Source organism: Chionomys nivalis, chromosome 6 (assembly GCF_950005125.1).
Source record: "Chionomys nivalis chromosome 6, mChiNiv1.1, whole genome shotgun sequence".
Taxonomy (NCBI): Eukaryota; Metazoa; Chordata; class Mammalia; order Rodentia; family Cricetidae; genus Chionomys; species Chionomys nivalis.
The window spans coordinates 41537345-41564373 of NC_080091.1; the positions used below are offsets into that span (position 1 = coordinate 41537345).

Consider the following 27029-nt stretch of genomic DNA (forward strand, 5'->3'; position numbering starts at 1 on the left):
GAAGTTGTTACCTTAAAGAGTGGCTAAGGGACCTTCTCCAGAGAGAAGATGATAAGTGCATAGGCTCAAAACCTCAGAAAGGAAAAAGTCTGGGCATAGAGGGTGGGGTGGCACGGCCACCAATGCCCTTCTCAAGTTTCTTTCTTTAAAAAAAATGTTTTATGTGTATGGATGTTTTCCCTGTATGTATGTCTGTGCACTAATGTGCACACAGTGCCCACAGAGGCCAGAAAATGGGGTACTGGGAATCAAACCCTGAACCATCTCTTCACCCCCATCTTTCCAACTTAATGGGAAAAGTATGACCAGGGCTGGAGAGATGGTTCCGTAAGAGTGTTGCTCTCTTGCAGGGGGCAGAGCTCAGGTGCCAGGACCCACACTGAGCGGCCCACACCTACCCATAACTCCATCTCCAGGGCCTCTGACCTCCTCTTCTGACCCATGTGTACCAGCACTGAACATGCTCATACCCTTTCCCCTCTCCCACACACATACACATAATTAAAAATGAAATGATTCTTTAAAATTGCTCAGCCCTGTCTGAGGCAGTTGTTAGGTAGGTGGGAGACACATGTGACCTATGGAAAGAAGGTTGCCACTGCATGGGAGAGGTTGAATATTGAGCCTGGGAAGGCCATGTGCAGTCCCTGACTAGAGGGCCAGAAACACAGTTGAGACATTTGCTCATCCAAGGGGCCTAGGGGGCTTGCAGAATCATAGACTTCTGATGCAGTAGGGTCTGAGCAGAGCCGAATCTGTGCGAGAATCCTCACAACAGACAAGTTCTTCATTGCTGCTAGCCTCGTCTTGGAGGAGAACGATATCTAGCCCCTTCAGCTGTCATTGGCTCCTGACTTTCCTCAGTGGGTCCCTTGGGAAGAGGGTCTCTGAGCCCACAGGGCACCTCGAGGTAATGCCTAACCCGGCATGCTCAGCAGCAGGGCAGACAGGACAGGTGGCAGCTTTGTCCCTGGTGCTCACATCAGTCTTCAGTGGACACCTCAGTGTGAATGCTGTGGGGTGTGGCCCATAGCCCTCCTGAGCCTTTCCCTGGCTTCCCAGGAGCTCCCATGGCATTTGGCTTCATGCTAGTGAACATTGAGGACCCCTGTGTCTCTGTCTGGCCCATTTCATTTAAAGAGAAGCTAGGAATCACTATTGGATTTGAAATTCACCAACCTCAAAGATCCCCAGCCCCATTTGACTAGTGGTGACCTGTGGTGGCCGTCAAAGTGCAGGATGGCCACAGTCAGACCTAGCCTAGGATGTTTGAATCTGGGTAAGGAGCTAGGCCTGGGTGGTGTGATACTGAGGTTTTTCCTGAAGTTGGGTACCAGCTGGGCTGGGCCCCGTTTCAATGTTTCTTGTGTTAATAATTGGCTCAGATCCCCCCCCCCCGTGTTTTGGGGATAGAAGGTCACAAACAAGGCACACGGATTATCTTTAGGGGCCTCTGCTTATTCTCAGCTGCCTAGTCCTGTCTCTATTGGAAGCGTCATGGGTCCTGCCCTCGCCTGGCCGGGCTGAGTGCGTGACAAGGCTGTGCTGTGTCTGTTACAGGCTTCCCTTATTCCAAACCCGACACTCTCCCAGGACCCAGGAAGGATGGCCTGGACCTCCGGGTAGGTACTTGGACCCTCCCCACCTGTGGGGCACTAACCATCACTTGCTGCCTACCTGCACTTGTCCCTATGGCTTTGTGGCAGCCAGAAAAGACAGGAATCCTGCTTGCCCATCTGCCTTTGCCTGATGCTCTGCCCCAGATGCTGCCACTGGAGCCTTTTTCTCATCAAGAGTAACAAGACTGCACCTGGCCATACTCTGGCTTCTCTCTGCTGTGCCCCGGAAGCCAGGGGGAGATGTAGGTCACCCGAAGTGACTAGGACTGCTTTGAGATGCTCTTCAGCCTCACCTCCTTCTCTAGTGGCTAGATCCAGCCAAATCTGGAATGTTGGAGTGTTTCTGTGCCCGTGGCGCCATAACTATCCCATGTCACTAACGTGTGGTCACTAGGAACATGTCCTTTATTACCTTTCTAATTTCAAGTCCCATGAATGCAAGTGCAGGAGGCCTTCAGCCTGCCACCCCAAAGAGAGCCTGGCATGTGCCCTGGTCCAGTGCCCTTCATGAGAAGCCTATAACCATGTTGGCTCTCAAAGAAGATCTGTAGGCTGGGGTGTCCTAATGATCCAGAACCCCCAGGCCTCACATAGGCTCACAGCTCCAAGAGAATTTCCATCACCCAGGGAGCTTTTCCTAGTGTCAGGAAGTCTGTATATAAATCAAGACAATTCACTTATCAAGAGAATCAAATAGGTGTGTGTGTGTGGTGCTGGCGTGGTCTTATCAAAATGTGAACTCAGGGCCAGCTGTCTGAAATATGCTTCTCTCTAAGGCTATGGGACGCTCCCAAGACCAGGGAGGCATCGCCAGAGGCTGCAGGCATCCTTTGGGACTAGCTGTTGATTTCCTCCTTTTTATCAGGCTCTGATTTACTGTGTTTCTGTCCAAGACCCAGCCTCAGGGTGTCCCCCATACAGATGCCTCTGCATGGATGGAATCTAAAGGATCATGGCTTCCCCTCCCATTAACTTCTCTTCCTGCTCCGGAATGGACCTTGCATGTTGCCTGCTTCGTTGAGTTATCTCCAATGGAATTTATTTTCCACAGGGACAGCAGAGGGCTAGAAACCACACAGGACTCCTCTGACACCAGATGTCAAACCTTCCACTCAGAGTCAGGGCTCTAGGGGCTGTGGGAGCCCTGTCTGTCTTTCTAGAATGTTCTCTTTTTATCTGGAACAGTTGCTCTTTAAGCAAGGGGCCCTCAGGTGCCAGTGACCTGGCTTGATCTAGCTAATATGTCCCCCAGCTCAAGCAAAGTTCTGGGGTTTGCTTGGTGAATGGAGGGAAGGAAGGACACTAGACTGTCTGCATGCCCAGCCTGTGTCCAGTCAACCCTCTGTGAGAACACATAAAAGACGACCCCCTGGGAGAGTCTCAGCCTGCCTGTGTCAACGATGAACTTTGTCTGCAGAGGTCATGTTCTCTACTGGCTCCTCCTAGTCCAGTTGTAAATAGGTGGTCTGGACCCTCGTGAATCCATCTTCTTTCCAAAACTATTGTGAACATCATCTTAACTCTGCAGTACCATGAGGCAGGCCTTACGTGAACATGGGATGGAGAGTGAGCAGATCTGAGCACCCTGGGCTTGAACTCTGAGAGCCTCAAAGGTGGAGTCCATCCTCACAAGACTTTCCACTTGGCCCTGGGATCCTTTGTCCCCTGCCCATGCTCCTGCTCATTCTCACTCCTTCTAATACTCGTGTGCACTCCCCCGTCTCTTCAGCAGAAGGCTGGCTATTCACTTACCTGAGCAGCCTTTTATAGCCATGCCCAGCAGCTCAAGTCTGGCCCCTCTCTCTAGAGTTCCTGCAGTGCTTGCCCACAGACATTTGCCGGTGACCCGCAGTGCCCCAGAATCATTCACTGGGTGCTTTGCTATCAGAAAGGATTCATGTGTGTGTGGAGGGGGGAGCCGTCTAAGTCAACGCACAGATTTAGTGAGACCAAAATCCAAGAGATGGAGGCCTCCAGAGAACATTCTATCGAAAACAAACAAATGACAGTATCTGAGAAAAGCTGCCAAAGCATCATCCATGTGTCCCAGTAGTGAGAGCTTGATAGCTGTGATCATGACTTTTATAGTTTCTCATCTGAAGGGGCAGAAGTCCTCCTGAGTCTTGATCTGAGAGGAGTTTGTCACAGACCTAGTGACCCCTAGCATTGTACATGCCGAGAGTCATGAGAATGCCCTGATGCCCAAACCTGCCGCAGGAGGACGATGCTCATAGTCCAGCAGGCTAGCAGCTGCCTGCTGCAGGTCCCCCTGTGAATGACACAGGAATGATTGACATGTGCCACCTGGCCCATCAGTAAGATAATGGTGACTGACCACCTGAAGGTCCTTGTGGCTGATCCCTGGAAGAAGCCCCGCTTGGAGAAATGCCAGTGTTACCTGTGAAGAGAATAGATTATAGCGTAAAACAAAAACAACACAAACAAACAAAAAACCCAGGCTGTCAGGTTGGTTAGAAAAATAGTATCGTAGCATGGCATTATAAGATACACACTGAAAATGTGTTCTTCGTTAGAAATGGTAAGAAAGAGATGCTAAAATCACAGATGGGAGGCGGGAGTAGAGATGCTACAGCAAAGTGAAGTTAAGTTTCAAACAAATGATACATGAAGAGGGAGCAGAGATGCGGAGAGTGCCAGTCTTCCAGGCTTACTGAACCATGGCAGATCTCAGAAACGTAAATGTACCAAACAGCACAGCGATCACAGGCAAGGCCGACAGGCACTTTGCATGTTCTTAAAATAAAACATAGGTCTAGTAAACAAGAGTCTCCCAAACACACCTTTAATCCCAGCACTTGGGAGTCAGAGGCAGTGGGTTAGAGGCCGGCCTGGTCTGTATAGAAAATTCCGGGATATTCAAGGCTACATAGTGAGACTCTTTCTCAAACTATTTAACTTTATATTTTTAAAGTCTCTGTCAGGAGGTAGAGACAAGAGGACCATAATTTAAAGCCATCTTCAGCTCTATAGTGAGTTCAAAGCTAACCTGGGCTCCATAAGACCTGTCTCTGAGAGAGGCATGGTGGGGGCGGGGGCTGCTATGTGACTATAGATCTTCAGCTGTGGTCTTGGAAAGAACGTGTGTTTGAATTAGACAGCCCTGAACTCCCAGCCGTCTTGAGGCAAGTTTTGTAACTTTCGGAGTCTTTATTTCCTAGAACTCACCAGGGTGGAGGGGGTGGCTCTTATATCTGAGTGATTATGAGAACAGATCCAGCTGTCAGATCTTTTCCCGAGCTCTGTAGCATGGTTTCCACATGAGTCAGGACTTCAAAGCAAACCCTCGTGCCCTCTTCTGCACCAGCATCTGCTGAGTCAGACAGTTCATTCCTACGTGGCTTTAGCAGGAAAATCACAGCCGCCAGTGTGGGCGGCTATGATCTCACTCCTACTAGCGGTTATAGTGTAGTCTCAGGAAAGCAAAGCACATGGACTGATCCTCCTACAGTCCTGTGCATTTTCTGTGTGAATTCACCAAGGTTGCTTGACTTCTCTGAGCCTTGTCTGGAAGCCTGAGGGGGCTTCCCACTTTGTGGGGTGCAGCAAGATAGGAGACTGTGTCAGTTGAGCTGGTAAGTGCCCCGTTGGGGAAGACGAATAGCATGTCACCTCTAAAAATCCCGGTATCTCATTGAGAACACACAGCAGTTAAGCAGGGTGGGGCCAAGCAGTACAGTCTTGGGCCGTTTCTCTGTTGCTGGTCCACACATACAGGTTAACCCAAGACTTGCTTGCGCTGAGTGTTCTGTAGAGCCACATGGGGCATAGATTCCATTCTTTATGCTCTAGACCAAGATTCCTGTTCCTCCATTTGCAGGATGACCCACTTCCTATCTTTCCTCTCTTTCCTCAGACCTAGAAGGCTTGAGGAAGCTTGCTTGTTCTGCTTGGAGGTATTGGCCTGGAGAGTCAACTGTTTGTGATACAAGATTCCAAACACTAGGTGGCAGCATTCACCCTTAGCGCCAGTCAATCTGGGCTGCAAAGGTTGGGACCAGGCAGACTGGCCTCACTGTGCCAAGAGGCTCTCTGATGGACAGGTGTGCCTAAGGTGCCAGTCTGAGGCTGAGACAATGTTCCCAAGAGCTGTTTTTAAAAACTTCTAAGGGTAAATGGTGAGAGGTCATGGAGAGTTATTGACTCATGCAAAGACACCTGGCCAAGGATGCAGGGCTTAGGACCCAGAGAGGCAAATTACAGTTGAACCCGAGGATGGAATCATTGAAGTACATCACATGTTACTGCAGTGGTGTTAGACCCAAATCTACCTGACTTGGTAGGGATTAAAGGTGCACCTTTAATCTCAGCACTGGGAAGGCAGAGACAGGGAGGGGTCTATGAGTTTGAGACCAGCCTGGTCTACATAGAGAGTTCCAGAACCACCAAGGCATCTCAACAAACAAAACGAGAGAGAGAGAGAGAGAGAGAGAGAGAGAGAGAGAGAGAGAGAGAGAGAGAGAGAGAGAGAATATCCAAATCCATGTCCAAAAGTCCATGATAAGCCAAATATCGAGATTTTAAATAAAGGCCTGCTCCAATCCTCTGTTTTCAACACTCACCCTCTCACCAGTTATAGCCTGCTGGATCCAGCTCTGAGGCAGGAAGAAGGTAATGTCATATCTCTGGGCCTCTGTTTCTCTGTTTCAGATGAAGGATTTTAGCGTGCAGGGTCCCTCTGCTTCCACATCCTCTGGGATGTGTAGCCCGCTCCCAGCTTGCCCCCCAGCTTGTCGTCTGCTGTAAGGGCCATCAGAAGCAGCTCCTCTTGTAACTGTATCTGTAGATGGAGCACACGGTGCCTCTACCTGCGGTGCTCTGCTGAAATGCAATCCCTGGGCCCGGTTTCAAAAACTCTGCCCAGCAGCTCTGACCCTGTTTCAACCCCTGGACTGCGCTGGGGCCTGGGGTAATGTCAGGCATTCTTCAGGGAGCTCAGCTCAGCCCACAGGTCTGGTACAGACAGCAGGTATGGCGGGGGCAGGAGTCAGACAAGACAAGGGTGGTGCGGTGCGGGGCGGTGCTGCGGGTGGTGCACCCTACAGTGGCGGACCTCTATAGACAGAGAGGTAGCTTGTACATATGCATTTTCCAAGCGGACAGAAGAGAAAGAAAGAGCTTCAATGACCACGATGGATGCCGCTTACATGACAGTTTATTAATGACAGCAGGTGACATCCCCTACCCCCAAGAATGTCACTTCTTGGGTATTAATGTCAGAACAAGGCCTCTTTGTCCAGGGTACCAGGGACTTCTGGACACCAGAATCCTTGATGATCCCGGAGTTGTGGGAATGCCTATGGTTTCCGCAGAGAGGCAGAGGCCCCTCTTGTCTTGGAGCTTTGAGGTGCATGGACATTGGCAGTCTGGGCTGTGTAGTTAGGCTAGGCACTGGGGACTCTGGGAATAGAGTATGGATGATGCATAGCCCCCAGGAGGAAGTGGCCAGAAAGTGCCCCTTTGCTGTCTTGTAGGCACAGTGTGACTGTGATGACTCTTGGGTCTCCCTAGAGTATGGGTACTCTCCTTCCAAAGCTCACCTTTACCATCTGTCTGTCACTTAAACCTGCCAAACACCCTGCTCCTCCAGCAGTGTGAGAACCCAGGAAGCTCTGGGGATGTCTCCAAGCCTCCTACTGCCTGCCCCCTGCAAACTGCCTCTTGCCGGCCTCTCTCTCTCTTTCTCTCTTCCAGAATGCCAACCTGGCCCCTTGTGGAGCAGACCCGGATGCCAGCTGGGGCACGCGAGGTACACACAGTGGGGACCCCTGTGGGTCTCTGGCTAGGCCAGAATCACTAGCACATGTCTACCAGTCTCATTCCGAGACTATCCCTCCGGGACCTGCTGGCAGAAGGCTCTGCACCATGGACGAAGGATCCCCTGGGGATCCCTGTTGATCCCTCAGCTCTCTTATCCTGTGCTGCAGGGGCCTGTCATGACTCTTTAGGTTCTATGAATCTCTTGGAGTAGGGCCCAGAGTCCCAAGCAGGCAGCTTCCAGGGTCTGAGCTGAACAGCGTAGGTCAAACCCCGTTTCTGGTCTTTGTCCACTATGTCTGCTGGCATGCGTGAGAGTGGTCCAGGTCATGTGGCAGCCACCAATGGCTCCTCTCCCACCTCTGAGCAGAGCCATGCGCCTGGCCATGCTCACCTCCTTGTTACCCTCTGGAATGCTGGCAGAACCCTGCTCTTGAATACCAGTTCATATATAGATGGCAGCGCCAGGGCATCACAGCTTGCCCTTAAAGTGCTTGTCCCAGTCCCCAGCCTCAGATATGGGACTTCAGAGTCCCAAGTGGGAGGACCAAGGGCCTGCCTCATACAGGCATCTTCCTTCCAGAATGGTTTGAAGCCAAGATTCTCGAGACCCTTCCTGTGTATATGGAGCTCCTGCCATCTGCACCTCTTTAACTTCTATACGATGATACCTTAAGTCTAAAGAAAAACATTACCAGAAGGAGTGTACAGTGCTTGGCGGTTTATAATAATAAGCAAAGCATGATGAAGAGGGACTAGGGTGTGGCTGGGGTGGTAGGGTGCTTGCCTCACACACATACAACTCTGGGTTTTATCCCTAGTACCACATAAACCACACGGGATGATGCATACTGTAATCCCAGCACTTGGGATGGGAAGTCAGGGTAATCGGGAGTTCAAGGTCACCCTCAGTTATATAGTAAGTTCAAAGCTAGCCTAGACTCAGTGAGACCTTGTTAAAAAAGAGAGCCGGGAGACTGGGGTGATGGGATGCATATTGGTAAAGGTGTCAGACTCCACAACACCCCTCAGAAAGTTTTCCCTGGAGAACCCACTGCACAGCTGGGTGAACCGAGATAGGTGTCTTTCTCAGAGTAACCCAGAGCACCAGGAAAGACACCTCCCAGCCTAGGAGCACAGTGCCACTACCCAGCTTCCAGTATGGCCTCCAGCCTCCTGGCCATGCCTCCTGCTCTCTGTGGGAGACCCTTGGCCCCTCTCTTGAAGTCCAAGAACAGAGAAAGACCCATGAAGTCTGCTCAGGAGACCAAAGACCGAGCATAGGCCAGCTGACTGGGGGTGGGGGCTGCCCAGAAAGAAGATTGCTCCCATCCTGGGCATGGATGTTTTGTTCCTAAACCAGTCCTGTGGTCTCTGCTCTTCTTTTACAGAGTACAAGGTAAGGGGCCTCCTGCACTACTGACCTCACCCACCGCGATGTACCTGTCCAGGTTAAAAGTTCCTTTTTGTTGCATTTTCTCTATGAGATGTGCGTGTCCAAGCCCATACACGTATGTATCCTAGCTTGCCTTTTGGCCAACCCAGGGGTTCTTGCCTCTGAGATAACCATGTGGTGTCTTCCCGGCAGATATACCCATATGACTCCCTCATCGTAACCAACCGAATCCGGGTGAAACTGCCCAAAGATGTGGACCGGACGAGGCTGGAGGTAAGGCAAGGTAGGGAGGTATCTGTTGAGACTCTATAGAGCTTGGCCACGAGATTGGGTTCCCACACACGTAAACACCAGGAGATGGTGCCACAGTGGTGACAGCACAGGGCAACATGAGTAAAGCGGCTGTACAGAGCCTGTGGGGTGTGGCCCTGGCAGGGACAGTATCATAGCAGCATACTGTCTTTCCTCGGCTGGCCAGTCATGTGCCCTTGAGCCTTCATCTCTACTTACGATGAAAACCCGGGGGAACGGCTTAAGCATGTCATTGTGCAGTTGGAGGTTGTTTGGAGCCCTTTCCCCAGGACCCTGGCAAGCAGTAGTTCTTCTGTGCAGGGAGGGGGCAGCAGAAAAGAGATGAGGCAACCTGATGCTGCATGGGGAGGTGGTGCCCCCTTTGACCAACGGGTTCTTGACCCATAGTGACTTACACTGGAAAGCAATGAATTCAAGTGACTGAAGGGCCCTTTGGATATGGCTGGATCTAGGACTGAGAGTACTTGCATATCCAGTGGCTGTGCTCCCTCTACACCGGCTCTCCCCAGAGCTCAAGCTCCGTCTCTCTCTCATCTGTCTTCATACAACCCGTACTGAGCCTCTGGGTGGTCATTGCCCCACCACAACCTCAACCCAACCAGTTCTACCCAGGGCATATCATGGCCTGAGCAACCAGCTACCTGGAGTTAAGGGGGCTGCTGCTGTCACCTGAGCTGGGGAGACCTAGGTTATTCCTGGAAGAAACTGAGACCTGCCATCTGAGATGGAAAGAGGCTGCTGGGCAACAGGCAGGTGGCAAGTGTCCACTGCAGGGAGGGTCAGGGAGGGGACAGGACAGCATAGCAAAACACAGCAAGATCACCAATAAGTAGTCACTCAGAGCAGCCAGTCCACATGGTACATATCCATCATACCAGCCAAGGAACCTGGAGCCAGAGCTCACTGCAAACGAAAAAAGGCCACAGAAACATTTTTTGTGTATTTTGATGGGCATATCATTCATGGGAAGGGCCAGCAGCTAGGTTGGTTAGGAAGCTGTATGAGATTGTCAGGGTATGGAGAGCCTGGAGGACACTAAAGGGCAGGGTTCTGCCTATGGTCTTGGAGAGTGGGCCCCACGAGTTCTTGCCTGGGTGTCAATTATGACATTGGCATCAATGGTCCACAGTGGGACGTCTTGCTCTCTGGCTGAAGCTGGGCTTGTTGGTGATGGGGTCATGGCCAAGAGTACTGCTAACTGTATAAAGGAGTGTAGCTGGTCATTGGCAGCTCATGGGTCAGGATCAGGGTCAGCCTGGAGGGATCCTATTTGCTTTGTGTCTTGGCTCCTTAAAAGGTATGTCCTTGTAGGTAAGTTACTGAGGGTTCTTGGACTAAATTCTTCACCCTTAGATGATGCTCGGAGCTCAGACGACATCAGTAGTAGCTCCTCCAGTCTCCTGAGAGCCTGCCAGGGCTCCCTGTTCCCTGTAGGGCTGGGGTGTGTCTCCGGTGACTTCTGCTTTGCTTGTGTGTCTGCTGAAGCCAACTGTAGCCTAGGGAGGGGATTCAACCTTTCATATCCAGGTGAACACACCCAAGAGTATGACTCTTAGCTATCTTCCCCTTCAAGCTCAGCCAGCCCCAGGAACTGGAGTAGTTACCAGAGTGGGGCGGACACATCTGTCTTTTCTTCCTCATCAGCTTGGGGACAGGGATGTGGCCCTGGAAGGGGTGTGGTGGGGTTCTCTTACAGTAACAGACTCCCCCCACTCCCACCCCATGGGAGAGAGCTTTAGTTTTATAGCTGAAACCAAATTATAACTTGTAAAGATCCAGAAAGCCACAAAGAGGAATGGGAAGGGGAAATGCCTTCTGGGAGGCCCCAGTGCCATCTCTTCAGGGAGGACAAGCTTCCACAAATCTCTCTCACGTGACTCAGACAGCAACTGAGTTGTCTTTCAGGTAAGGAAGGCTCTCTCACTGTATACTCAGCTCAACACCTGCTTCCCCCCTGAGATTTGACACTGACCTTTTCTGTGCCAGTCCATGGGATTCTGCCCCCATCTGGCCAAGAAGTCACAGGAAGGCTGGCTTCCTGAAGGGTCCTAAGGACAGTATTGCCACTCACAGACTAGACCTAAGTAGGTAGAGGAATGATAGTTCAGGCCTTACAGGGTCCTGGGCTGTGCTAGGCAGTTTGGCTGTTAGCCTGGTGACAGTAACAAGATTTGACTTTCAGTTTACAACATGCCCGGTGGCTGCATTGTGGAATCTAGGCTGGCAGTGGGTACAGACGGGGAGTTTAGGGCCAGTGTGGGTCATCTAGAAAGCGTGATGGTAACTTGGATAGGGGTAGCATGACTACAGGTAAGATGTAAATGAATTCAGGCCGTATTTGGAAAGTTGAGATCACAGACCTTAAACATGAAGAATACATGGTGGGCAGGGCATTCCTGACTTGACTGTGGCCAGCCTGGGTGGGATGAGATGTGGTGGCCTCCCGGAAGAGCAGCACTGAGACCAATGGTGATGGCATTTGGGCACAGCTTGGCAGCAATCAAAGGTGCCACATAGGTGCCCAGTTCTGCAGTGTGTGATCGCCAGTGACTTGTGTTCCAGTTGTGAAGGTCCTCTTTGACTTCACAGGGGGCCAGATGCATCACATGACATGCATACCTGGAGCAAAAGCCATGTCTCCCTCCTCAGATGTGTAGCTCTTCATCCTGGAAGATCTAAATCTCAGTCCATGGCCATAGTACTCCAAGGGTCTCCTTCCCAGAGGGACCCAGCCCCCAATGTGTTCTGAAGACCTTCTGGGCCCAGAGTTCCCAGTCCAAGGGACAGGATCTCTGTTGATCCAAGATGGAATGTCCTAATCTGAGCCACTCCCTGCATGCCCTCCCTGTTCATCCAAGGTGGCACTGTTCTGCTTCTAAGATGGTCTTCTGCCATCCCTGGTAGTGTCACGGGAGAGGCTGAGCACTGGGAGCCAGTGAGAGCTGATGCGAATCTAGTCACTGTAATGTCTACCTGTGTGGCTGTGGACAAGTGACCATTCTGGGCCTTTCTTGCCTGTCAGGTGCCAAGGATTGCACCTGTCAGCTGGACAGTTGTAAGCATTTAAATGAAGGCTCAGAAATACTAAATTGAGCATCTACAGTGCTAAGTAGCAGGTGGCCACCTGTGTGCCTCCCATCCTCTAAACTGAGTGATAGCCTTGCATATACCTAGATTGCCATGGAGAAGGGCCATGGATGTGGTCCAAAGTGATGATTGCAGGAAACAGGAAGAAGTAGTGTTGTATACGACGCTGTACATGGACGGAGGGCTGTGTAGTCAGCTGGGGGAGAAAAGTGCTTTCGTAGTGCCCTGATTTACAAACGTAGACAGCATGAACATGGCTAAGCATCGCAGATAGCGCTGTTGTCCCTTCTGTGTGGTCGGCTGCCTTCCAAGCACATGGCGTATTTTAACACTTCTTTCACAACATCACGAGGCACCCAGATGGCTTCCAGGGCCATGGTACCCAAGAGGCAGAGATGGGATTCAGCACTTGTAGCCACTCTGCTAGCCTACCTTCTAGATCAATTACAGTAAGTAGATGAGTTGCCAAACAAACCTGTCTTTAACTTGTTTTTCTCATTATATTTTCTCACACTATGAAGATTGACACACAGACATATACAAACATACATGTGCAGGTGCGGAACACATGCCAAGGCACCTGCTCAGAGGAGAGCTTCACAAATCCTGAGCCTGGGACTTCTGAGATGTAGCAACTCAAGAGGCTGAGCTTATTTCCTCTCCTTTGGTTCTTTCAGCTTTCAACATGCTGGCTGAGCCCCAACCACATTTTCTAGGGCAACCATTTTCTCATAGACAGTAACTGGATGATAACCATGCCTCCCCAATGCCTTTGCAGTAACATATAGCCAATGTTTGATCAAACCCCCAGCCCTGGGGCTTAGAAGAATTGGTATATACAATGTATATATCAAGAAAGGCAGGTGAGGTGCTGGAGGGGCTCCTGCCTGCAGTTAAGGTTATGTGGCCACGTTGATGTGCCACTCAACGGTGGGTGGCTCCTGGGTTGGGGTTCTGAGTTCTTTCTGTGGGCCCCCAGGGTCTGCTGACTGGGAAGAGGTTGCTGCAGAGGGTCTGGGTTTTCCCTGCTGGTCCTCACACACCCTTAGGCTAACTGTGTGTGTTTTTGGTGCAATAATCCCAGGGTGACTCCACCTAGGAAGTGAGGACCCCGAGGTTCACGTGTCCTTTCCCTGCTCGAATTTGTCCATTCAGTATGATGAGGACAGAACACCTTGAACCCTGATGTCCAAGGGTGACCATGAGGGGTTCAGAGCACTCAGGTCAGGCCCCCAGGCCCTTCCTGATTCAGGTGGAGAAGCACTTGAGGACTGTGCGGCAAGACAAATAGACCTAGGCAGGGGCTCTGGTGGATGCCAGCGGCCAGGAAGCTCACTGGGGAGCTGGGGACAGAGGCAGGTGACAGAAGGGGTGCTAGAGGACAACAGTCACACATGTGTCCCCTGAGGAGCAGAGACCTGCTGCCCTTCTGGAGCCGAGTCAACCAGGTTAGCTGGACTTTGGTGCAGGGGACTCTGTGTGGCCTTGGGGCCCTCTTGGAAGAGCTGACATTTGAGTCAAGGCCTAGAGAATTGGAGATGTTGCTGGTGACCCAGGGAGAAAGGTGCTGAAGGCCCTAGGACTTCCTACCACACAACGATGTCCCCCAGAAGTGAGACTGGCCCGCTCTCTGGAAGGCACCACGAGGGTCTCCCTTCTTGTACCTTCTTCGTCTTGGTGGTCTAGGAGTGACCTTCTCAGCCCATGAAGTCACCCTGATCTCTCCAGGCAGATGTTTCCTTTCCACCTCTGGGAGGCTTGGTGGAGGCTGTGAGCATGGCTGTGTGCATGTGTGTGATTCCAGGCCCGTCTTCCAGATCACCTGTTCTGGGACTCTAAAACTCAGAGCACGCCACACAGTTTCAGTAACAAGATCTGGTTTTTAAGCTTTTCAGAGATTACTACATCCTCTAACCCATTCTGAGACAAGATCCCCTAGAGTGCAGCCTGTCCTTGAACTTGCTATGTAGCCAAGGCTGGCCTTAAACTCCTTATCCTTCTGCCTCAGTTTACCAAATGCTGAGATTGCCCACGTGTGTCCCCACACCCATCTCTCATCCATTTTTCACTATTGATCATTACAACGACCTTTAGTGTCTTTGCTTTAAAGCTGTGGAGACTGTACTCTTTTTTGCCAACATTTTTTTTTAATTGTGGCAAAATTTGCTGCTTTTAGCATTTTGAAGTGTGCCACTCATGCATCTGCACTCTTCCAGTTTCACAACCATCATCACCATCTGGGTCCAGAACGTTTTCATCCCCCAAAAAGGAAACCCCACACCCTTCATCAGTCAAAACATCCACCCCTCTCATCCCCACCCGCCACCCCAGCAATCCACTTCTGTTTCTTCGAGGCCTGCTCCGGACATTTCATTCAGTGGAGTCATGCCATGTGCGGTACGTTTGGCTCTTCGCACTTGGCCTGATGTTTTCGAGGCCTATAGGTTCATGTTATTCTGGGTTTAATGATGCTGCATTGCATCTTATTTCCCCACTGTCAAAAGTTGGCTTGTTTCTGCGTTCGATCCTTGGGAAGAATGCAGTGAAGGTGGGCACTTGAGGACCGTGGGAGTCCCTCTCTCTGTTCTGGGTGTCTGCTTCAGGCAGGAGAGCTGTTATCCCTCACTCCATCACTTGGTTGAGGACCTGCCCCCTTCTTTCCCATAACAGTCAAGAGGCCCTGCTGGGGCAGGATGTCGGCAGGAGACTGTCCTAGCCAGGCCTACTCCCTCTGCTTTCTTGCTACCCCATCCTATCTCCAGCTTCCCTCCTTTCTCCCTGCTGAGCTGAGGGGAAGGGAGGGGCCGGGGGGATTATCTGAGGTCACTTGAGTGTGCCTCAAGGAACAAGAAGTGGTTTTTTTTTTTTTTTTCTTTTCCCTCTATTTTCTTAGAAGGGTGTGTGAGTAGTGAAACGGGGTCTCGACCCAGACTGGCCTTGAACTAGAGGATGACATTAAACTCCTGACCCTCCGGTCTACAGTTCCCAAATGGTATAGCATTACAGGTGTGCACCTCCCAACTCGACTGAGAAGTGACTCCTCAGCCTTGTGTGTGAGGCGGCTGTGAGAATAACAGGCCAGGAGTGCTCCGGGGACAGAAGGGACAGACCACTTTATAATATGGGGATCTATCAGGATTGTTCTTACTACTGGGGACCACCATGAGCAAAGCCAGATCCCACACACACAGTCACAGCTGGGCCTAATACTAAATGCTGACCAGCTCTGACTCTATCCACCCAATCCCCAAAACATCAGGAGGGGGGGCCGTGATGCAGGTGTTCAGACTTCCTCTCAGAAGCTCCACGGAGGTGCTGACATGTTTTAGCCCTGCACACCCCAACTCAGGAGTTGGGCTCAGTGACTCAGAATGACTGGCCTGGGACCTCATGTCAGAGCCAAGGTGAAAGGGTGGTTGTGCCATGGTCTGGGCCCAGCTTGACTTCTTGCTGCATGGTCACCTGTCTTAGGTAGGGGCTTTGTTGCTGCGATGGAACACCGTGACCAAAAGTAACTTGGGGAGGAGAGGGTTTATCTGGCTTACACTTCCATTCACTGTTTATCATCAGAGGAAGTCAGGACAGGAACTCAAACAGGGCAGGAACCTGGAGTCAGGAGCTACGAGGCCATGGAGGAGTATTGCATATCGGATGCTCATCATGGCTTGATAAATCAGATTTCTTGTAGAACCCAGGACCCCAGTCCAGAGATGACACCACCCACAATGGGCTGGGCCCTCCCCTATCAATCACTAATTAAGAAAATGTTCTGCAGGCTTCAGATCTGCCTGCCTCTGCCTCCCCAGTGCTGGGATTAAAGGCATGTGCCACTACCACCAGGTGGATTTTCTTAATTGAGGTCCCTCCTCTCAGATGACTTCAGCTTCTGTTAAGCTGACACAAAACTAGCCAGCACGTACCCCTTGGCTTTCTCAGCTGGGAGATGGGAGTAGAACAGAATACACTGTCTGAATAGTCGCTATCCCAATTAAAGAAAGCGGTAAATGAGTCAGCCTATAGGAGTCTACAGCCTAAAGGCTCCGAGCAGGCAGGAGTCCTGTCGCAGGGCATGGCTATTGAACTTGGCCACAGGGAGCTTTTATAGGTGGGAATCAGTAGTCAAGGGTGCTATGGCAGTCCCATGCCAGTCCCTGTGTATCCCCTACCAAGACTGCCCTCTAGGCTTTGTTTCTTTCACCACAAAGAAGCTTTGGACATGCCAACGAGGTCACTCATCCTCAGTGGCAGCCCTGCTCCACCTGAGAGTCACAGGGAGCTGGCCTGGCAGGCTTACTGCTGTAAAACTTTAAGCAGATTTCTAGGGCAAAAGCTGCAGAGCCTGCAGTCATGATGGGTCAGGCTTGGCCGCTGGCCCTAGCACGACTGCTCAGCAGTGGAGTGAGACAAAGGTCAGTTTGCAGCTGCCTTAGGAAGATGGAGAGCAAGCCTTCCAGCCATCCTGAGAGCTGACGTGATCTAGCTGTAGATCTGGAGCAGCTGGAGAACCGGACCAGGATGAGAGGGGAGTGGACGTGCTCAGTCCTGGTCCAGCAGTGGCCTGCTTGGTCACTGTGTCACTTCTGGTTCTGCCAGGTGGTCAGAAGTCCTTCTGGCTTGAGGGACAAGAAGGTTCCCGTGAGGCAATTTTGGGGTTGGGGGACTGTGTGATTTTATCATGGGGACGTGTTTGTGAGTCTCTGTTGTTCCTGGAATCCAAGGTGACTGCAGGCTAAGAACAAGCACTGGAGACATTCAGGCTCCTTTTCCGTCTGGATCAGGACGCGGTAAACACTGGCCTAGAAGCCTCAGTTCTTATCTTTGCACTGATCGTCCTCAAGGGTCATAGATAGGCTGGGTAGCCTTGCATGGTTAAGCCTGTGTACAGAACTAAGTAAGAACTGGACCCAAAGGACAGGCACAGAATGCAAAGGGGCCAGGCCTCCGCGCTGCTTTTATGACAAGGGTCCAGGTGAGGAGCCAGTGTTTCTCAGAATGTAGGCAACTTCTCAGGTTCAGTTTCAAGCACCACTCACTGACCATCCCTGTTTTCCCTTGTCTGAAGAGACACCTGTCACCTGAGGAGTTCCAAGAAGTGTTTGGGATGAGCATCGAAGAGTTTGACCGCCTGGCTCTGTGGAAGAGGAATGACCTCAAGAAGAAAGCCCTTCTCTTCTGACAGCTGCCAGCATCTTTCCAGGAGCCTGTTGGGGGGCAGAGCCGAAGGACCCCACTGCCCCTCTCCCAGATCCCCCTCCTGCACTTTTCCTCTGCTTCTCTGTGTCAGTGAGGCAGGCGGGGTGCCTGAGGGAGGCGGGGTGGGGCCAGGCCCCGAGGAGCATCCAGCAGGCACCGTACCTTCTGCAGCAAGGATGCTCCTCCTGTAGTTTAGGGCCAGGTGCCAGCTTGACTCGCTCCTTCCCGCCACACCCTGAGATCAGGGCAATGCCGCAGCCAGCTATCGTAGGAGATGGCCCAGAGCATTCGGCCAACCCAGCACCTTCCCAGTGCCCTGGTGTGTGGTGTGCCCACGCCTGTGCTAGGCACTTGGGCAAAGATGTGTCCAGGAGGCGGGTGAAAGGCTCGCTAGTGCCAGACCCTGACACAGCAGGGGTGGTAAGCGTGAGACTCCTCAGAGCATGAACAGACGCAGATGGGCTGAGGCAGGGGAGCCAGGCCCATGTCCGAGAGGCAGTGGGACTGTGATGTTTTGCGGTTATTGTGATGGATCTTTTTTGGGGAATGAATGTCGACCTGACAGGGTGCCCCCAACTAGTGCTCTGTGTACTGTGCCCTTCCAAATCATCCCCTTAGTTGCCTAAATGATATCTTTCAAGTTCCACAGAAGTTTTTATTTTATTAAAAAGTATCGCTTCCTTACACATAAGAAGACATATATGCAGAGTTTAGTTTTACGGTCCCTCCAAAGGGGATGCCTCCGCCTTACACCCCCACTGTGCAGGCCTCTGTGCTTCCAGTCCTCCGCGTTCCTCAGAGGCAGGAGCCCATCTGTTTGTTTCCCTGCGTCCCTGCTCCTTTGTATGTATCACACAGACCGCCTCAAAGACAGACTCGCTCAGTAGTGCCGTTTGTAAATACATGTGAAGTGTATGTCTCCTTTTTCTTCACCGTCGTTTTCCTAAATCTCAAAGAGAAGAGCGCCCCCTGATGGCCAAAGTCCTGGAATAAAGGTTTCCCCACTGTGGACTTGTCTCACAGGAACCTGACCAGTTTTCTGGGTAAAGACACTCACTGTAGCCCCCACAGCATAAAACACACATGTTCAGGAGCCATGCTGTCCCACGCAGCCTTGACACAGGCACTGAGTGCTGCGGGAGAGACGAGTAGAGGTGGCGCCTCTTCCAACCTGGGTGTCTAGAAGTGGGAGCTAACTAGGGCCCTGGTGACAGACATAAAAGAGCATGCCTGCCACAGGGTGTGTGGACACTGTGGTCCTGACTGACTCTAGCTGTTCCCTCCTCTGGGCTGTTTTTCACACATTCTCACATCCCAGGACACGTTGAGTCTTGTTTCGTGCTGGAGTTCTCGCCAGCATGGCTGGGCCATGGAGGGAAACTTTTGGTACTTAATCTGCTTCCTGCCACTTAGCAGTCGGGACCTGCACAACCGGAGAACCCCACATCCTCACTCATGAGGTGTCATGTCATGTCTGATTCCTGGACACCTGGGAAAATAAACGGTGACACACTTGTAAAAAGATAAAATGTGTTCAAGCATGCTTGGTTTCAGAGGCATGGGTGGGGTTGTGTTCATGGAGCAGGACAGGCCACCTGGGAGGGACTCCTGTCCCATCCAGAGGTGGCCATGAGGGCTGGAGCTTTGGCTTGGTCAGCCTAGGTAGCCAACATCATGCTAACAGGGGCATCTGCCTAACCTAGGCAGGATTTGGTGCTAACTGCTGTTCCATGGTAAAGGTCCAAAGGGGCCCCCAATGTGCTCCCTGATGTCAGGCCATGCTTTACAGAGAAGGTGCCAGGGATCAGTCTTGAAAGATGGAGGGTCTGGTCAGCATAACAGGGAAAGGCATCCCAGGCAGATGGAACAGTGCTGTAGGATGCTGAGGCTGTGAACAGCGTCATATATTCTGAAAGCTTTGGTGTTTGGAAAAGGCTGAGCCGGGGGCTGGGGAAAAGGCTGGAAGGAAAGAAAAGGTCAGCAGGGGTTTTTAGGAGTACTGATGGCATCCTGGGGTAAATGTGTCACACTCTCTAATCTTATACTAATAACTGACAATTCTAATGATCTCGGTGTTTTTGTTTTTTTTTTGTTTTGTTTTGTTTTGTTTTTCCATGCTTGCTGTGTTAAGCAGCACCGCGGTCTGCTGCTACTCAAGCAAGAAGCTGGTACATTCATGGTTGGTTCTGCAGCGCGAATTCTAATTGGTTTTAATAAAAACCTGGAGTCAGATAGTGGGGGTAAAAGCTGAAAGATCAGAGAAGCAGAGCAGCCAGCCACAAGTTAAGAACTAGTTAAGAACCTCTAGGAAATCCTCAGACCAAAGGGTATCCTGTCTCTACAAGTTCTCAGACTGGATCCTGAGCTCCTGTCTTCTCCTGCTTTATACTCCTCTCTCTACCCAGCCATATCACTCCTGTCTCCACCTCCCAAATGTTGGGATTGAAGGCACATGATCCCAAGTATTGGAATTAAAAGTGTGAACCACCACTGCTTCTGTTTCTCTTTGAGACTGGCTCCATCTATTGCAGCCCAAGGTGGCCTTGAACTCACAGAGATCCATCTGCCTTTGCCTCCCAAGTGCTGGGATTAAAGGTATGTGCCACCACTGCCCAGGCTCTATGACTAACTCATCCCTCGTTCTACACTCAGGCAAGTTTCATTTGTTATAGCACAAACAAAATATCAACACATTGTTTCCTCAATGTGAGTCTTGGCAATTCCACCTTCCAGGTATTGTCTGTGTCTCTCCTTGGGCACTGCTGTCACTGGACAAGCCAAGGACAGTGTATCGTGACAGTATGATAAAGACCTCTGGGTGCAGGTGTATGCTTTTCTGTCTTAGGAATTGTGGTTCATACAACACTTACCACTCATTTTCCAAGTGCCTTATTGTCACCCCACAACCAAGAGCAAAACCTTAGAACAGCAATCTAGTAGTGCCAAATGGCTAGCAGCCTTGAGCCCTGGCTCCAGCCTCAGTGTCCCTGGGCATTTCTGTCCCTACTGGGCAGCTGAATGTCACAACACATTCTGCTTATCCTGCACTTTCTGGGTAGCATGGCTGTGTCTTGCACACTGGTTTCTCTCCCAGGTAAGCCCTGCTCTTCTTCCCAGCTGCTCTTAGAAATGGCTCCCACAGGGCTCTTTGCCGACTCAAAGTCACCAGCCTGCTTCAGATTCCCAGATTCCTCAAGTACCTTCCTCGTACCTTTCTGTGTGTACCACAGTCTTGTGTGTGTATGAATATACAGGTACGACCTGGTTGTGGAGACCAGAGGTTGACATTGGGAGTTTTCCCTGGTTGCTCTCTATCTTATTATTTTTAAGAATTGTATTTATTGCCGGGCGGTGGTGGCTCACGCCTTTAATCCCAGCACTCGGGAGGCAGAGGCAGGCGGATCTCTGTGAGTTCGAGACCAGCCTGGTCTACAAGAGCTAGTTCCAGGACAGGCTCCAAAACCACAGAGAAACCCTGTCTCGAAAAACCAAAAAAAAAAAAAAATTGTATTTATTATTCCTCAGTTACATGGGCGTGCACAAGTGCATGCACACACACACATGCACGCACATTCATATAATGTGTTTCCCTCTCATGTCCTCCCCTTCTTGCCAAATCTCAGCTGTTCACCACTAAGTCCTTCGCTGACCTTCATAACTTTTTATTATAAATTTTAATTTAATTAACATTAATTATTAATGCCAATGTTAATAAATAAATATAATTATTAATAAATTAAAATTAATTTAAATTTAAAAATGAATTAAAATTTTTAATATAAATTTCTATGCTGTGGGAGGTGCACATGCTAATTGCATGCATGGAGAATAAAGGAGAACTTGGGGGAGTTGTCTCCTTCCAATATGGGGGGTCCCTGGGATTGACCTCAGGGTATTAGGCTCAGTGGCAAGTGCTCTTACCAGTGGAACCACCTTTCTGGTTCTACTTTATATGTATCTTTGTGTGTGTGTGTGTGTGTGTGTGTGTGTGTGCGTGCACACGCGTGTAGTGTTGCTTGCATTGCTCTCTGTAGAGATGGGAATGTGTGTGGTGGGTATTTACTTGAGTAGGAGCAACTTGCCAATGGCTACACCACTCACTGAGGAATCTCTCTCTCTCTTTCTCTCTCTCTCTCTCTCTCACACACACACACACATGCATGCACACACACACACACACACCTGCAGCAACCATTAATTGCCTCTAGCTACTCAGGGAGGGGTGGGGCAAAAGAATACCTCCCCATCCATGCTGGAATGGTGATGGGCTGAGACTTCTGTAAATCTCACACAGCCAGCACTGCCATGAGCCTATGGGTGCAGCAGCCACTACATGTCCAGAAGACACCATTTCTTAGCGCTCCTCCCATCCTGACTCTTACATTCTTTCTGCTCTCTCCCCCACAACCTTCCCAGAGCCTTAGAGGAGGTCACATTGATGTCCTGTGTATAGCTGAGCAATCAGTCTGAGTCTCTGCACTAATGGTAGCCCACTACAAAGAAGAGCTTCTCTGGTGAGAGCAGCATTAATCCATGGTTATAAACATGGCTACTTAGAAGGCAACTCGATGCCATGCCCGTTTCACAAAGCAACAGCAGCAGGTTCCCACAGGGCCACGACCTCCCCAGGCACAGGTTCCTGACCAGGTTTACAGTACCAAGCCCGAATTCTCCACCTTGTTTTTTGAGACAGAATCTCTCACCAGGACCTAGAGCTCACTGTTTAGGCTACAGTGACTAGCTAGTGAGCACTGGAGATCTTCTTGTCCCTGCCTCCCCAGTGCTGGAATTACAGCAACATTGCTGTTTCTGTGTTTTTGTTTGTTTGTTTGTTTTATATTTTGTTTTAAATGTGGGTTTGGGGATGAAACATAGGCCCCTTATTTTTGCAGCTCCAGCACTTTTTGGAGCTCCCGCACCCCTGGAAGTGCTTCATCAGTTCACCGATTGGCCCTTTATCTAGCTCTGAGACTGCAGGCGCAGACTTGCACATGACTAATCCGACACACATAATGACTGTCCTAGGATGTTTTATGACCAGGTAAGCCCTCAACCACCTCCCGTGCCCACTCCAAACTGTCACGAAGATGCTAGACCAGCATGGCCCCCATTCCTCTATGTGATGATGGGAGCATTCTAGAGTCATGCTATCTGGCCTGCCACTTATCAATATGAAATATGACCACTGTGGCTTAATTTTAAATGACAATCTGTGTAAAGCTAAGTAGTCACACGTGGCTTGTGGCTGGGCAGCCCCAGTGCCACTGTCCTCACTGCTGTTCCCGTTTAGACGAAAGTATTTGCACATCTGGTCCTTTGACAGGATCCATAGTGTACTGTCTGCTCCAGATGTGAGGATGTGTGATGAGGCCCTCATCCTTTACCAATGGTGACAGCTGCCATCAGAACTCTGGGTCCCTGAATCCCAAGGACCCTCATCATCCAGATATGATGCTACATGCTAGTAATGCCAGAGAGTGAGATCAGAAAGAAGTTCAAGGCCAGCCTGGACTATGTGAGACCTTTTTTCCCCTCAAAGGCAAAACAAAAGCATATTTGCCCCTGCGACAGTTGGCAGACTATAATCCCATGACCTCTGATCACCAGAAAGCATTAGAGGGCTTCTTCCCCACTAGCAAAAATCCACCAGCCTCCCAGGCCCTGCAGGAGATTTACTGGGCAACCCTGATCCAATTTAGTTTCATCACTGTTCCATGAGCTGAGGGCTCTGTCTCATGCCAGTGGCGACTCCAGGTGGCTTTCCTAGCTTCTGTCTCACAGGCTGGCTTCCTATGACCTCTCCCTCCCCATGACCCTTTAAGTCTTTCACTGGGGAGATACCACGGACTTGGGAACTCATTTGTGTCGTTGGTGCACTGTCAGGGACCTTGTCTGGGTCAGGGCATAGCTGAGGAGAGGCACAGTGCAAGGCGTGCTACCTCTGAATACTTCTTTGGGCTTGACTGGTTGGCAGCTTCCACACCTGGTCCTTTTTGGTTTGTGGCTTTGCTACCTACACACAGCTGATTACATCATAGCCATGGGCAACAACACGTGGCTGCCACTCTGCTCCCTGGGAGTGGGTTAGAAGTCCCGAGCCTCTTACCTTCCCTTGCTTTCTCCAGTGACTGACCCAGTGTCGAAGCTGGCCAGTAGCCCTCGGCCACCAGCCCTAGTCATAAGCCTCAAAAACAAGAACAAGAACAACAAACTGGGTGGTGGTGGCTCATACCTTTAATCCCAGCACTTAGGAGGCAGAAGCAGGCAGATCTTTGTGATTACAGGCCAGTCTGGTAATCTGAGAGCTAGTTTCCCAGTTCTCTGCTGTGGGATGACTGCCCAGCTGTCCTCCGTGCAGACCTGACTCCTCTGAACAGAACAGCCCAGACACTTCAAATCCCTACCTCATCCAGCAAGGCACTATGCTCTGCCTTGGGCCCTCCCTTGGATGGCAGGAAGCTCCAAGAGTAAGGGTTATCTAGTCAGCAGCCTCGACTTGCAGAGGCCATGGTGGAGGGAGGGTGGTCAGGAAAGGAGTAGAGTAGGCAAGGATACAGAACTGGAGAAGCTAGGAGAGTCAAACCACAAGCCAGGGGCCATCCTGAGTGTTTGGCCTGCCTATGCTCCTCACAGAGCCTGCTGCTGTAAAACCAGAAGGGAAAAGACACACTGAGGTGGAGGATGGACCAGGGACAATACCTACTGGGGTCCCCAATGCACCCACTGTAGACGGAGGCTGCTTGTTCATTTCCCGGGTGCCAACCCACCTCGTGCTGGATAGATTTCTGTCAACGTGACCCAAGGTAGAGTCATTCTGGAAAGAGAAAACCTCAACTGAGGAAATGCCTCCATACGATTGGCATGTAGGCAAGCCTATTGGGCATTTTCTTGATTATTGATGGACACAGGAGGTCCCTCCCTGTGGGTGGTGCCACCCCTGGATAGGTGCTCCTGGAGTACATAAAAAATTAACTGAACAAGCCCTGGGGAGCAAGCCAGTAAGCGCCTTCCTCCGTGGTCTGTGTTTCAGTTCCTGCCTCCAAGTTTCTGTTCCCTCCTGCCCTGACTCCCTCAGTGATGGACTGTGACCAGGACATACAAGCCAATAAGCCCTTTCCTCCCCAAGCTGCTTTGGGTCATGGGGTTTTATCATAAAAATAAAAATCAAACTAAGACACATCTCCATGTCCAGTGCCAAACCAGAACCACTGAGCTGGAGGATGTAACCTAATTGCTTTAGTACAAAACAGTCTTCAAAGATGGCCACCTATCCTCACCTCAAAGCTGGACCCAGGTCCTACCTGGGTAGAACTCGGTGAGCCTGTTAGTTCACCTAAAATCTGTATCACCAGGACTAGGATGTGGTCTGGCTTAGCCTGCCATGCCATGTGCCTTGCCTCCTCCTCATTCCCTCTCAAGGGAAACGGGGTCCTCACAGCGGCCTGCGAAGGGCACCATGCACACACCCAGGGGTACCTAGCTGAATGTGTGGGAGCGATGCCTGTCCTCTCCTGAGCAGAGTTGGTCCTGTGGGCCCCCATAGGCTGGCTATGGCTGCTGGATCTTTATGTCTCCTGCTAGAAGAAAATCCTCATTTGCCTGCATAGCAGGTGGTAGGAAGAGCTGGCTGTGTCCTGAAAGGTCACATCTTCCAAGATGCATGAGAAGGAGCCCTTACTTCCTATCAGTAGGTGAACTGAGTGAGGCAGTTATAGGGACAGATGGGCATGCCTAATGAGGGTGGTGTCTGTTTTCTGGGTGGCGAATGACATTCCTTCCAGGGAACCCTGCCGTGGAGTCCTGAGTCTGCGTTGTCATGTGATTTTTATAAGACCTGAGATGACCCAAGTCCCAGAGGACAACAAGCATCTCTGAGGCTTCTTACAGTCATGCCTCTATTGGGTAGATGGCCTCATGGTCTTGACCCCAGCCTCATCCTTCCCTGCCTCCTTCCAAAGCCGCTGACCCTGCCTTCGCTCCGAGCCTCTCGGCAGTGAGTACTCCCATCCCCATGTGTTGGCCTCTGAGAGCTGCTCGGGGTCAGCCCTTCTAACCATTCAGGTTCCCTGGATGCCTCTCAGAGGTGAAGAAAGCCCACAGGTCACCTTCACTCCGTTTAGACAAATTACATTAGTTGTGAATCCTTCCAGAAGCTAGGCTTGTCCTCCCAAAGCAGACAGAATTCTGGGGCAGGGAAATCTGCTCTCTTGTTCTGTTCAAGGACTGAGTCGGGCTGCCTGGCTCAGTCCCAATTGGGAAGCCTGTTCCCAGCACAAGGGCACCTCTGACCAACGGAGTGGGGAGGTTGGTGTGTCACTGGGCACCCATGGCTGAACCAGGCTTCAGGAATGACAGAGGTCACCTGCTTTCCTTCCTGAGCTGAAGACCCTAACACCCCTCAAAGTGACATGTTGTGTGTATGCATGCACACATGTGTGAGTGTGGATGTGGCTGTGCATGTGTGGCAGCCAGAGGTCAACTTTGGATGTCATTATTTAATTTTTCAAAAAGAGATTTACTTACCTTTATTAGTGTCGATGTTGTATTTGCATGTCTGTCTGTGCAGCGTGTGTATGTCTGGCGCTTGTGGAGGTCAGAAGAGGCTTTGATCACACGGCACTGGAGTTACAGATGGTTATGAGCAGCTTTGTGGGTGCTGGTAACCAAACCTGGGTCCTCCGCAAGAGTAACTAGCTGGCGTTTTTAACCACCCTCTCATCTCTCTGCATTCTTGCCTTTGTTTTTGTTGTTGTAGAGACAAAGTCTCTCAGTATCCTGGGACTCACTGATTAGACTGGGAATCCTCCTGCTTCTGCTTCCTCAGTGTTGGGATTTTAAGACAGATATATCTCATAAACGTCTCTATAGACTGTTGTATTAGCTAGGAAAGCTTTTGTTTGTGTGCTTCTGTGCAGGTACTCATGGAGTCCAGAAGGGGGCATCAGAACCCTTAGAGCTGGAGCAGTGGTTCTCAATCTGTGGGTCTCGACCCCAACCCCTTTAGGGATCACATATCAGAAATCCTGAGTTTTGGATATTTACATTAAGATCCACAACAGTATCAAAATTACAGTTATGAAGTAATAATGAAATAACTTTATGGTTGGGGTCTCACAATATGAGGAACTGTATTAAAGGGTCACAGCATTAGAAAGGTTGAGAAGGACCCAGCTGGAGTTACAGGTGTTTGTAAAATGCCGCAACTGAACTCTGATCCTTTGTTAGAACAGTAAGCATTCTTAACCACTGAGCCATCCATCTAGCCCCTGAAGGAATCCTTAAACTCTAAAAAAATGGAATTGTATAAATGAACACAGCACACACATATTGCTTGAATTAGACAAGCAACCATTTGTTGCATTGTTCCCGGGCACACTGGAACATGATGCCATGAGTTTGCTAGCGTTCTCAGGAGTCCTGTTGGATTTGGGGTGGTGTCATGTGAAATGTAATTAGAGAAAGACAATTTGCATTGGAATCTGAAAAGAATCAGAACCGACAAAGCTATCTTCAAGAAACTAAGCTGGGCATGGTGGCTCAGCTCACACCTCTTATCACCTCTAATCCCGGCTCTTGGGAGGCTAAGGCAGAAAGATTGGGAGTTCAGGCTTATCTCTGATAACTACAGAGTTCAAAGCCAGTTTGAG

At 50.6% G+C, this 27029-nt stretch overlaps 1 protein-coding gene across 14 annotated transcripts in view; it reads left to right on the forward strand.

Moving 5' to 3' along the window:
* The window catches only part of Ablim2 (actin binding LIM protein family member 2), a 121812-nt gene extending 103413 nt beyond the window's left edge, over nucleotides 1-18399 (forward strand). For 10 of the 14 annotated variants that reach the window (XM_057771486.1, XM_057771492.1, XM_057771491.1 and 7 more), the window contains one exon: nucleotides 1561-7386. In XM_057771486.1, coding sequence (XP_057627469.1) covers nucleotides 1561-1799 — 239 coding nt within the window. In that variant the 3' untranslated portion in view covers nucleotides 1800-7386. Of the gene's footprint in view, nucleotides 1-1560; nucleotides 7387-8785; nucleotides 8906-8982; nucleotides 9064-17251 lie in introns of those variants that run through there. The other 4 variants (XM_057771490.1, XM_057771497.1, XM_057771499.1 and 1 more) reach the window with 3 other exon arrangements.
* The last annotated feature ends 8630 nt before the right edge of the window (nucleotides 18400-27029 follow it).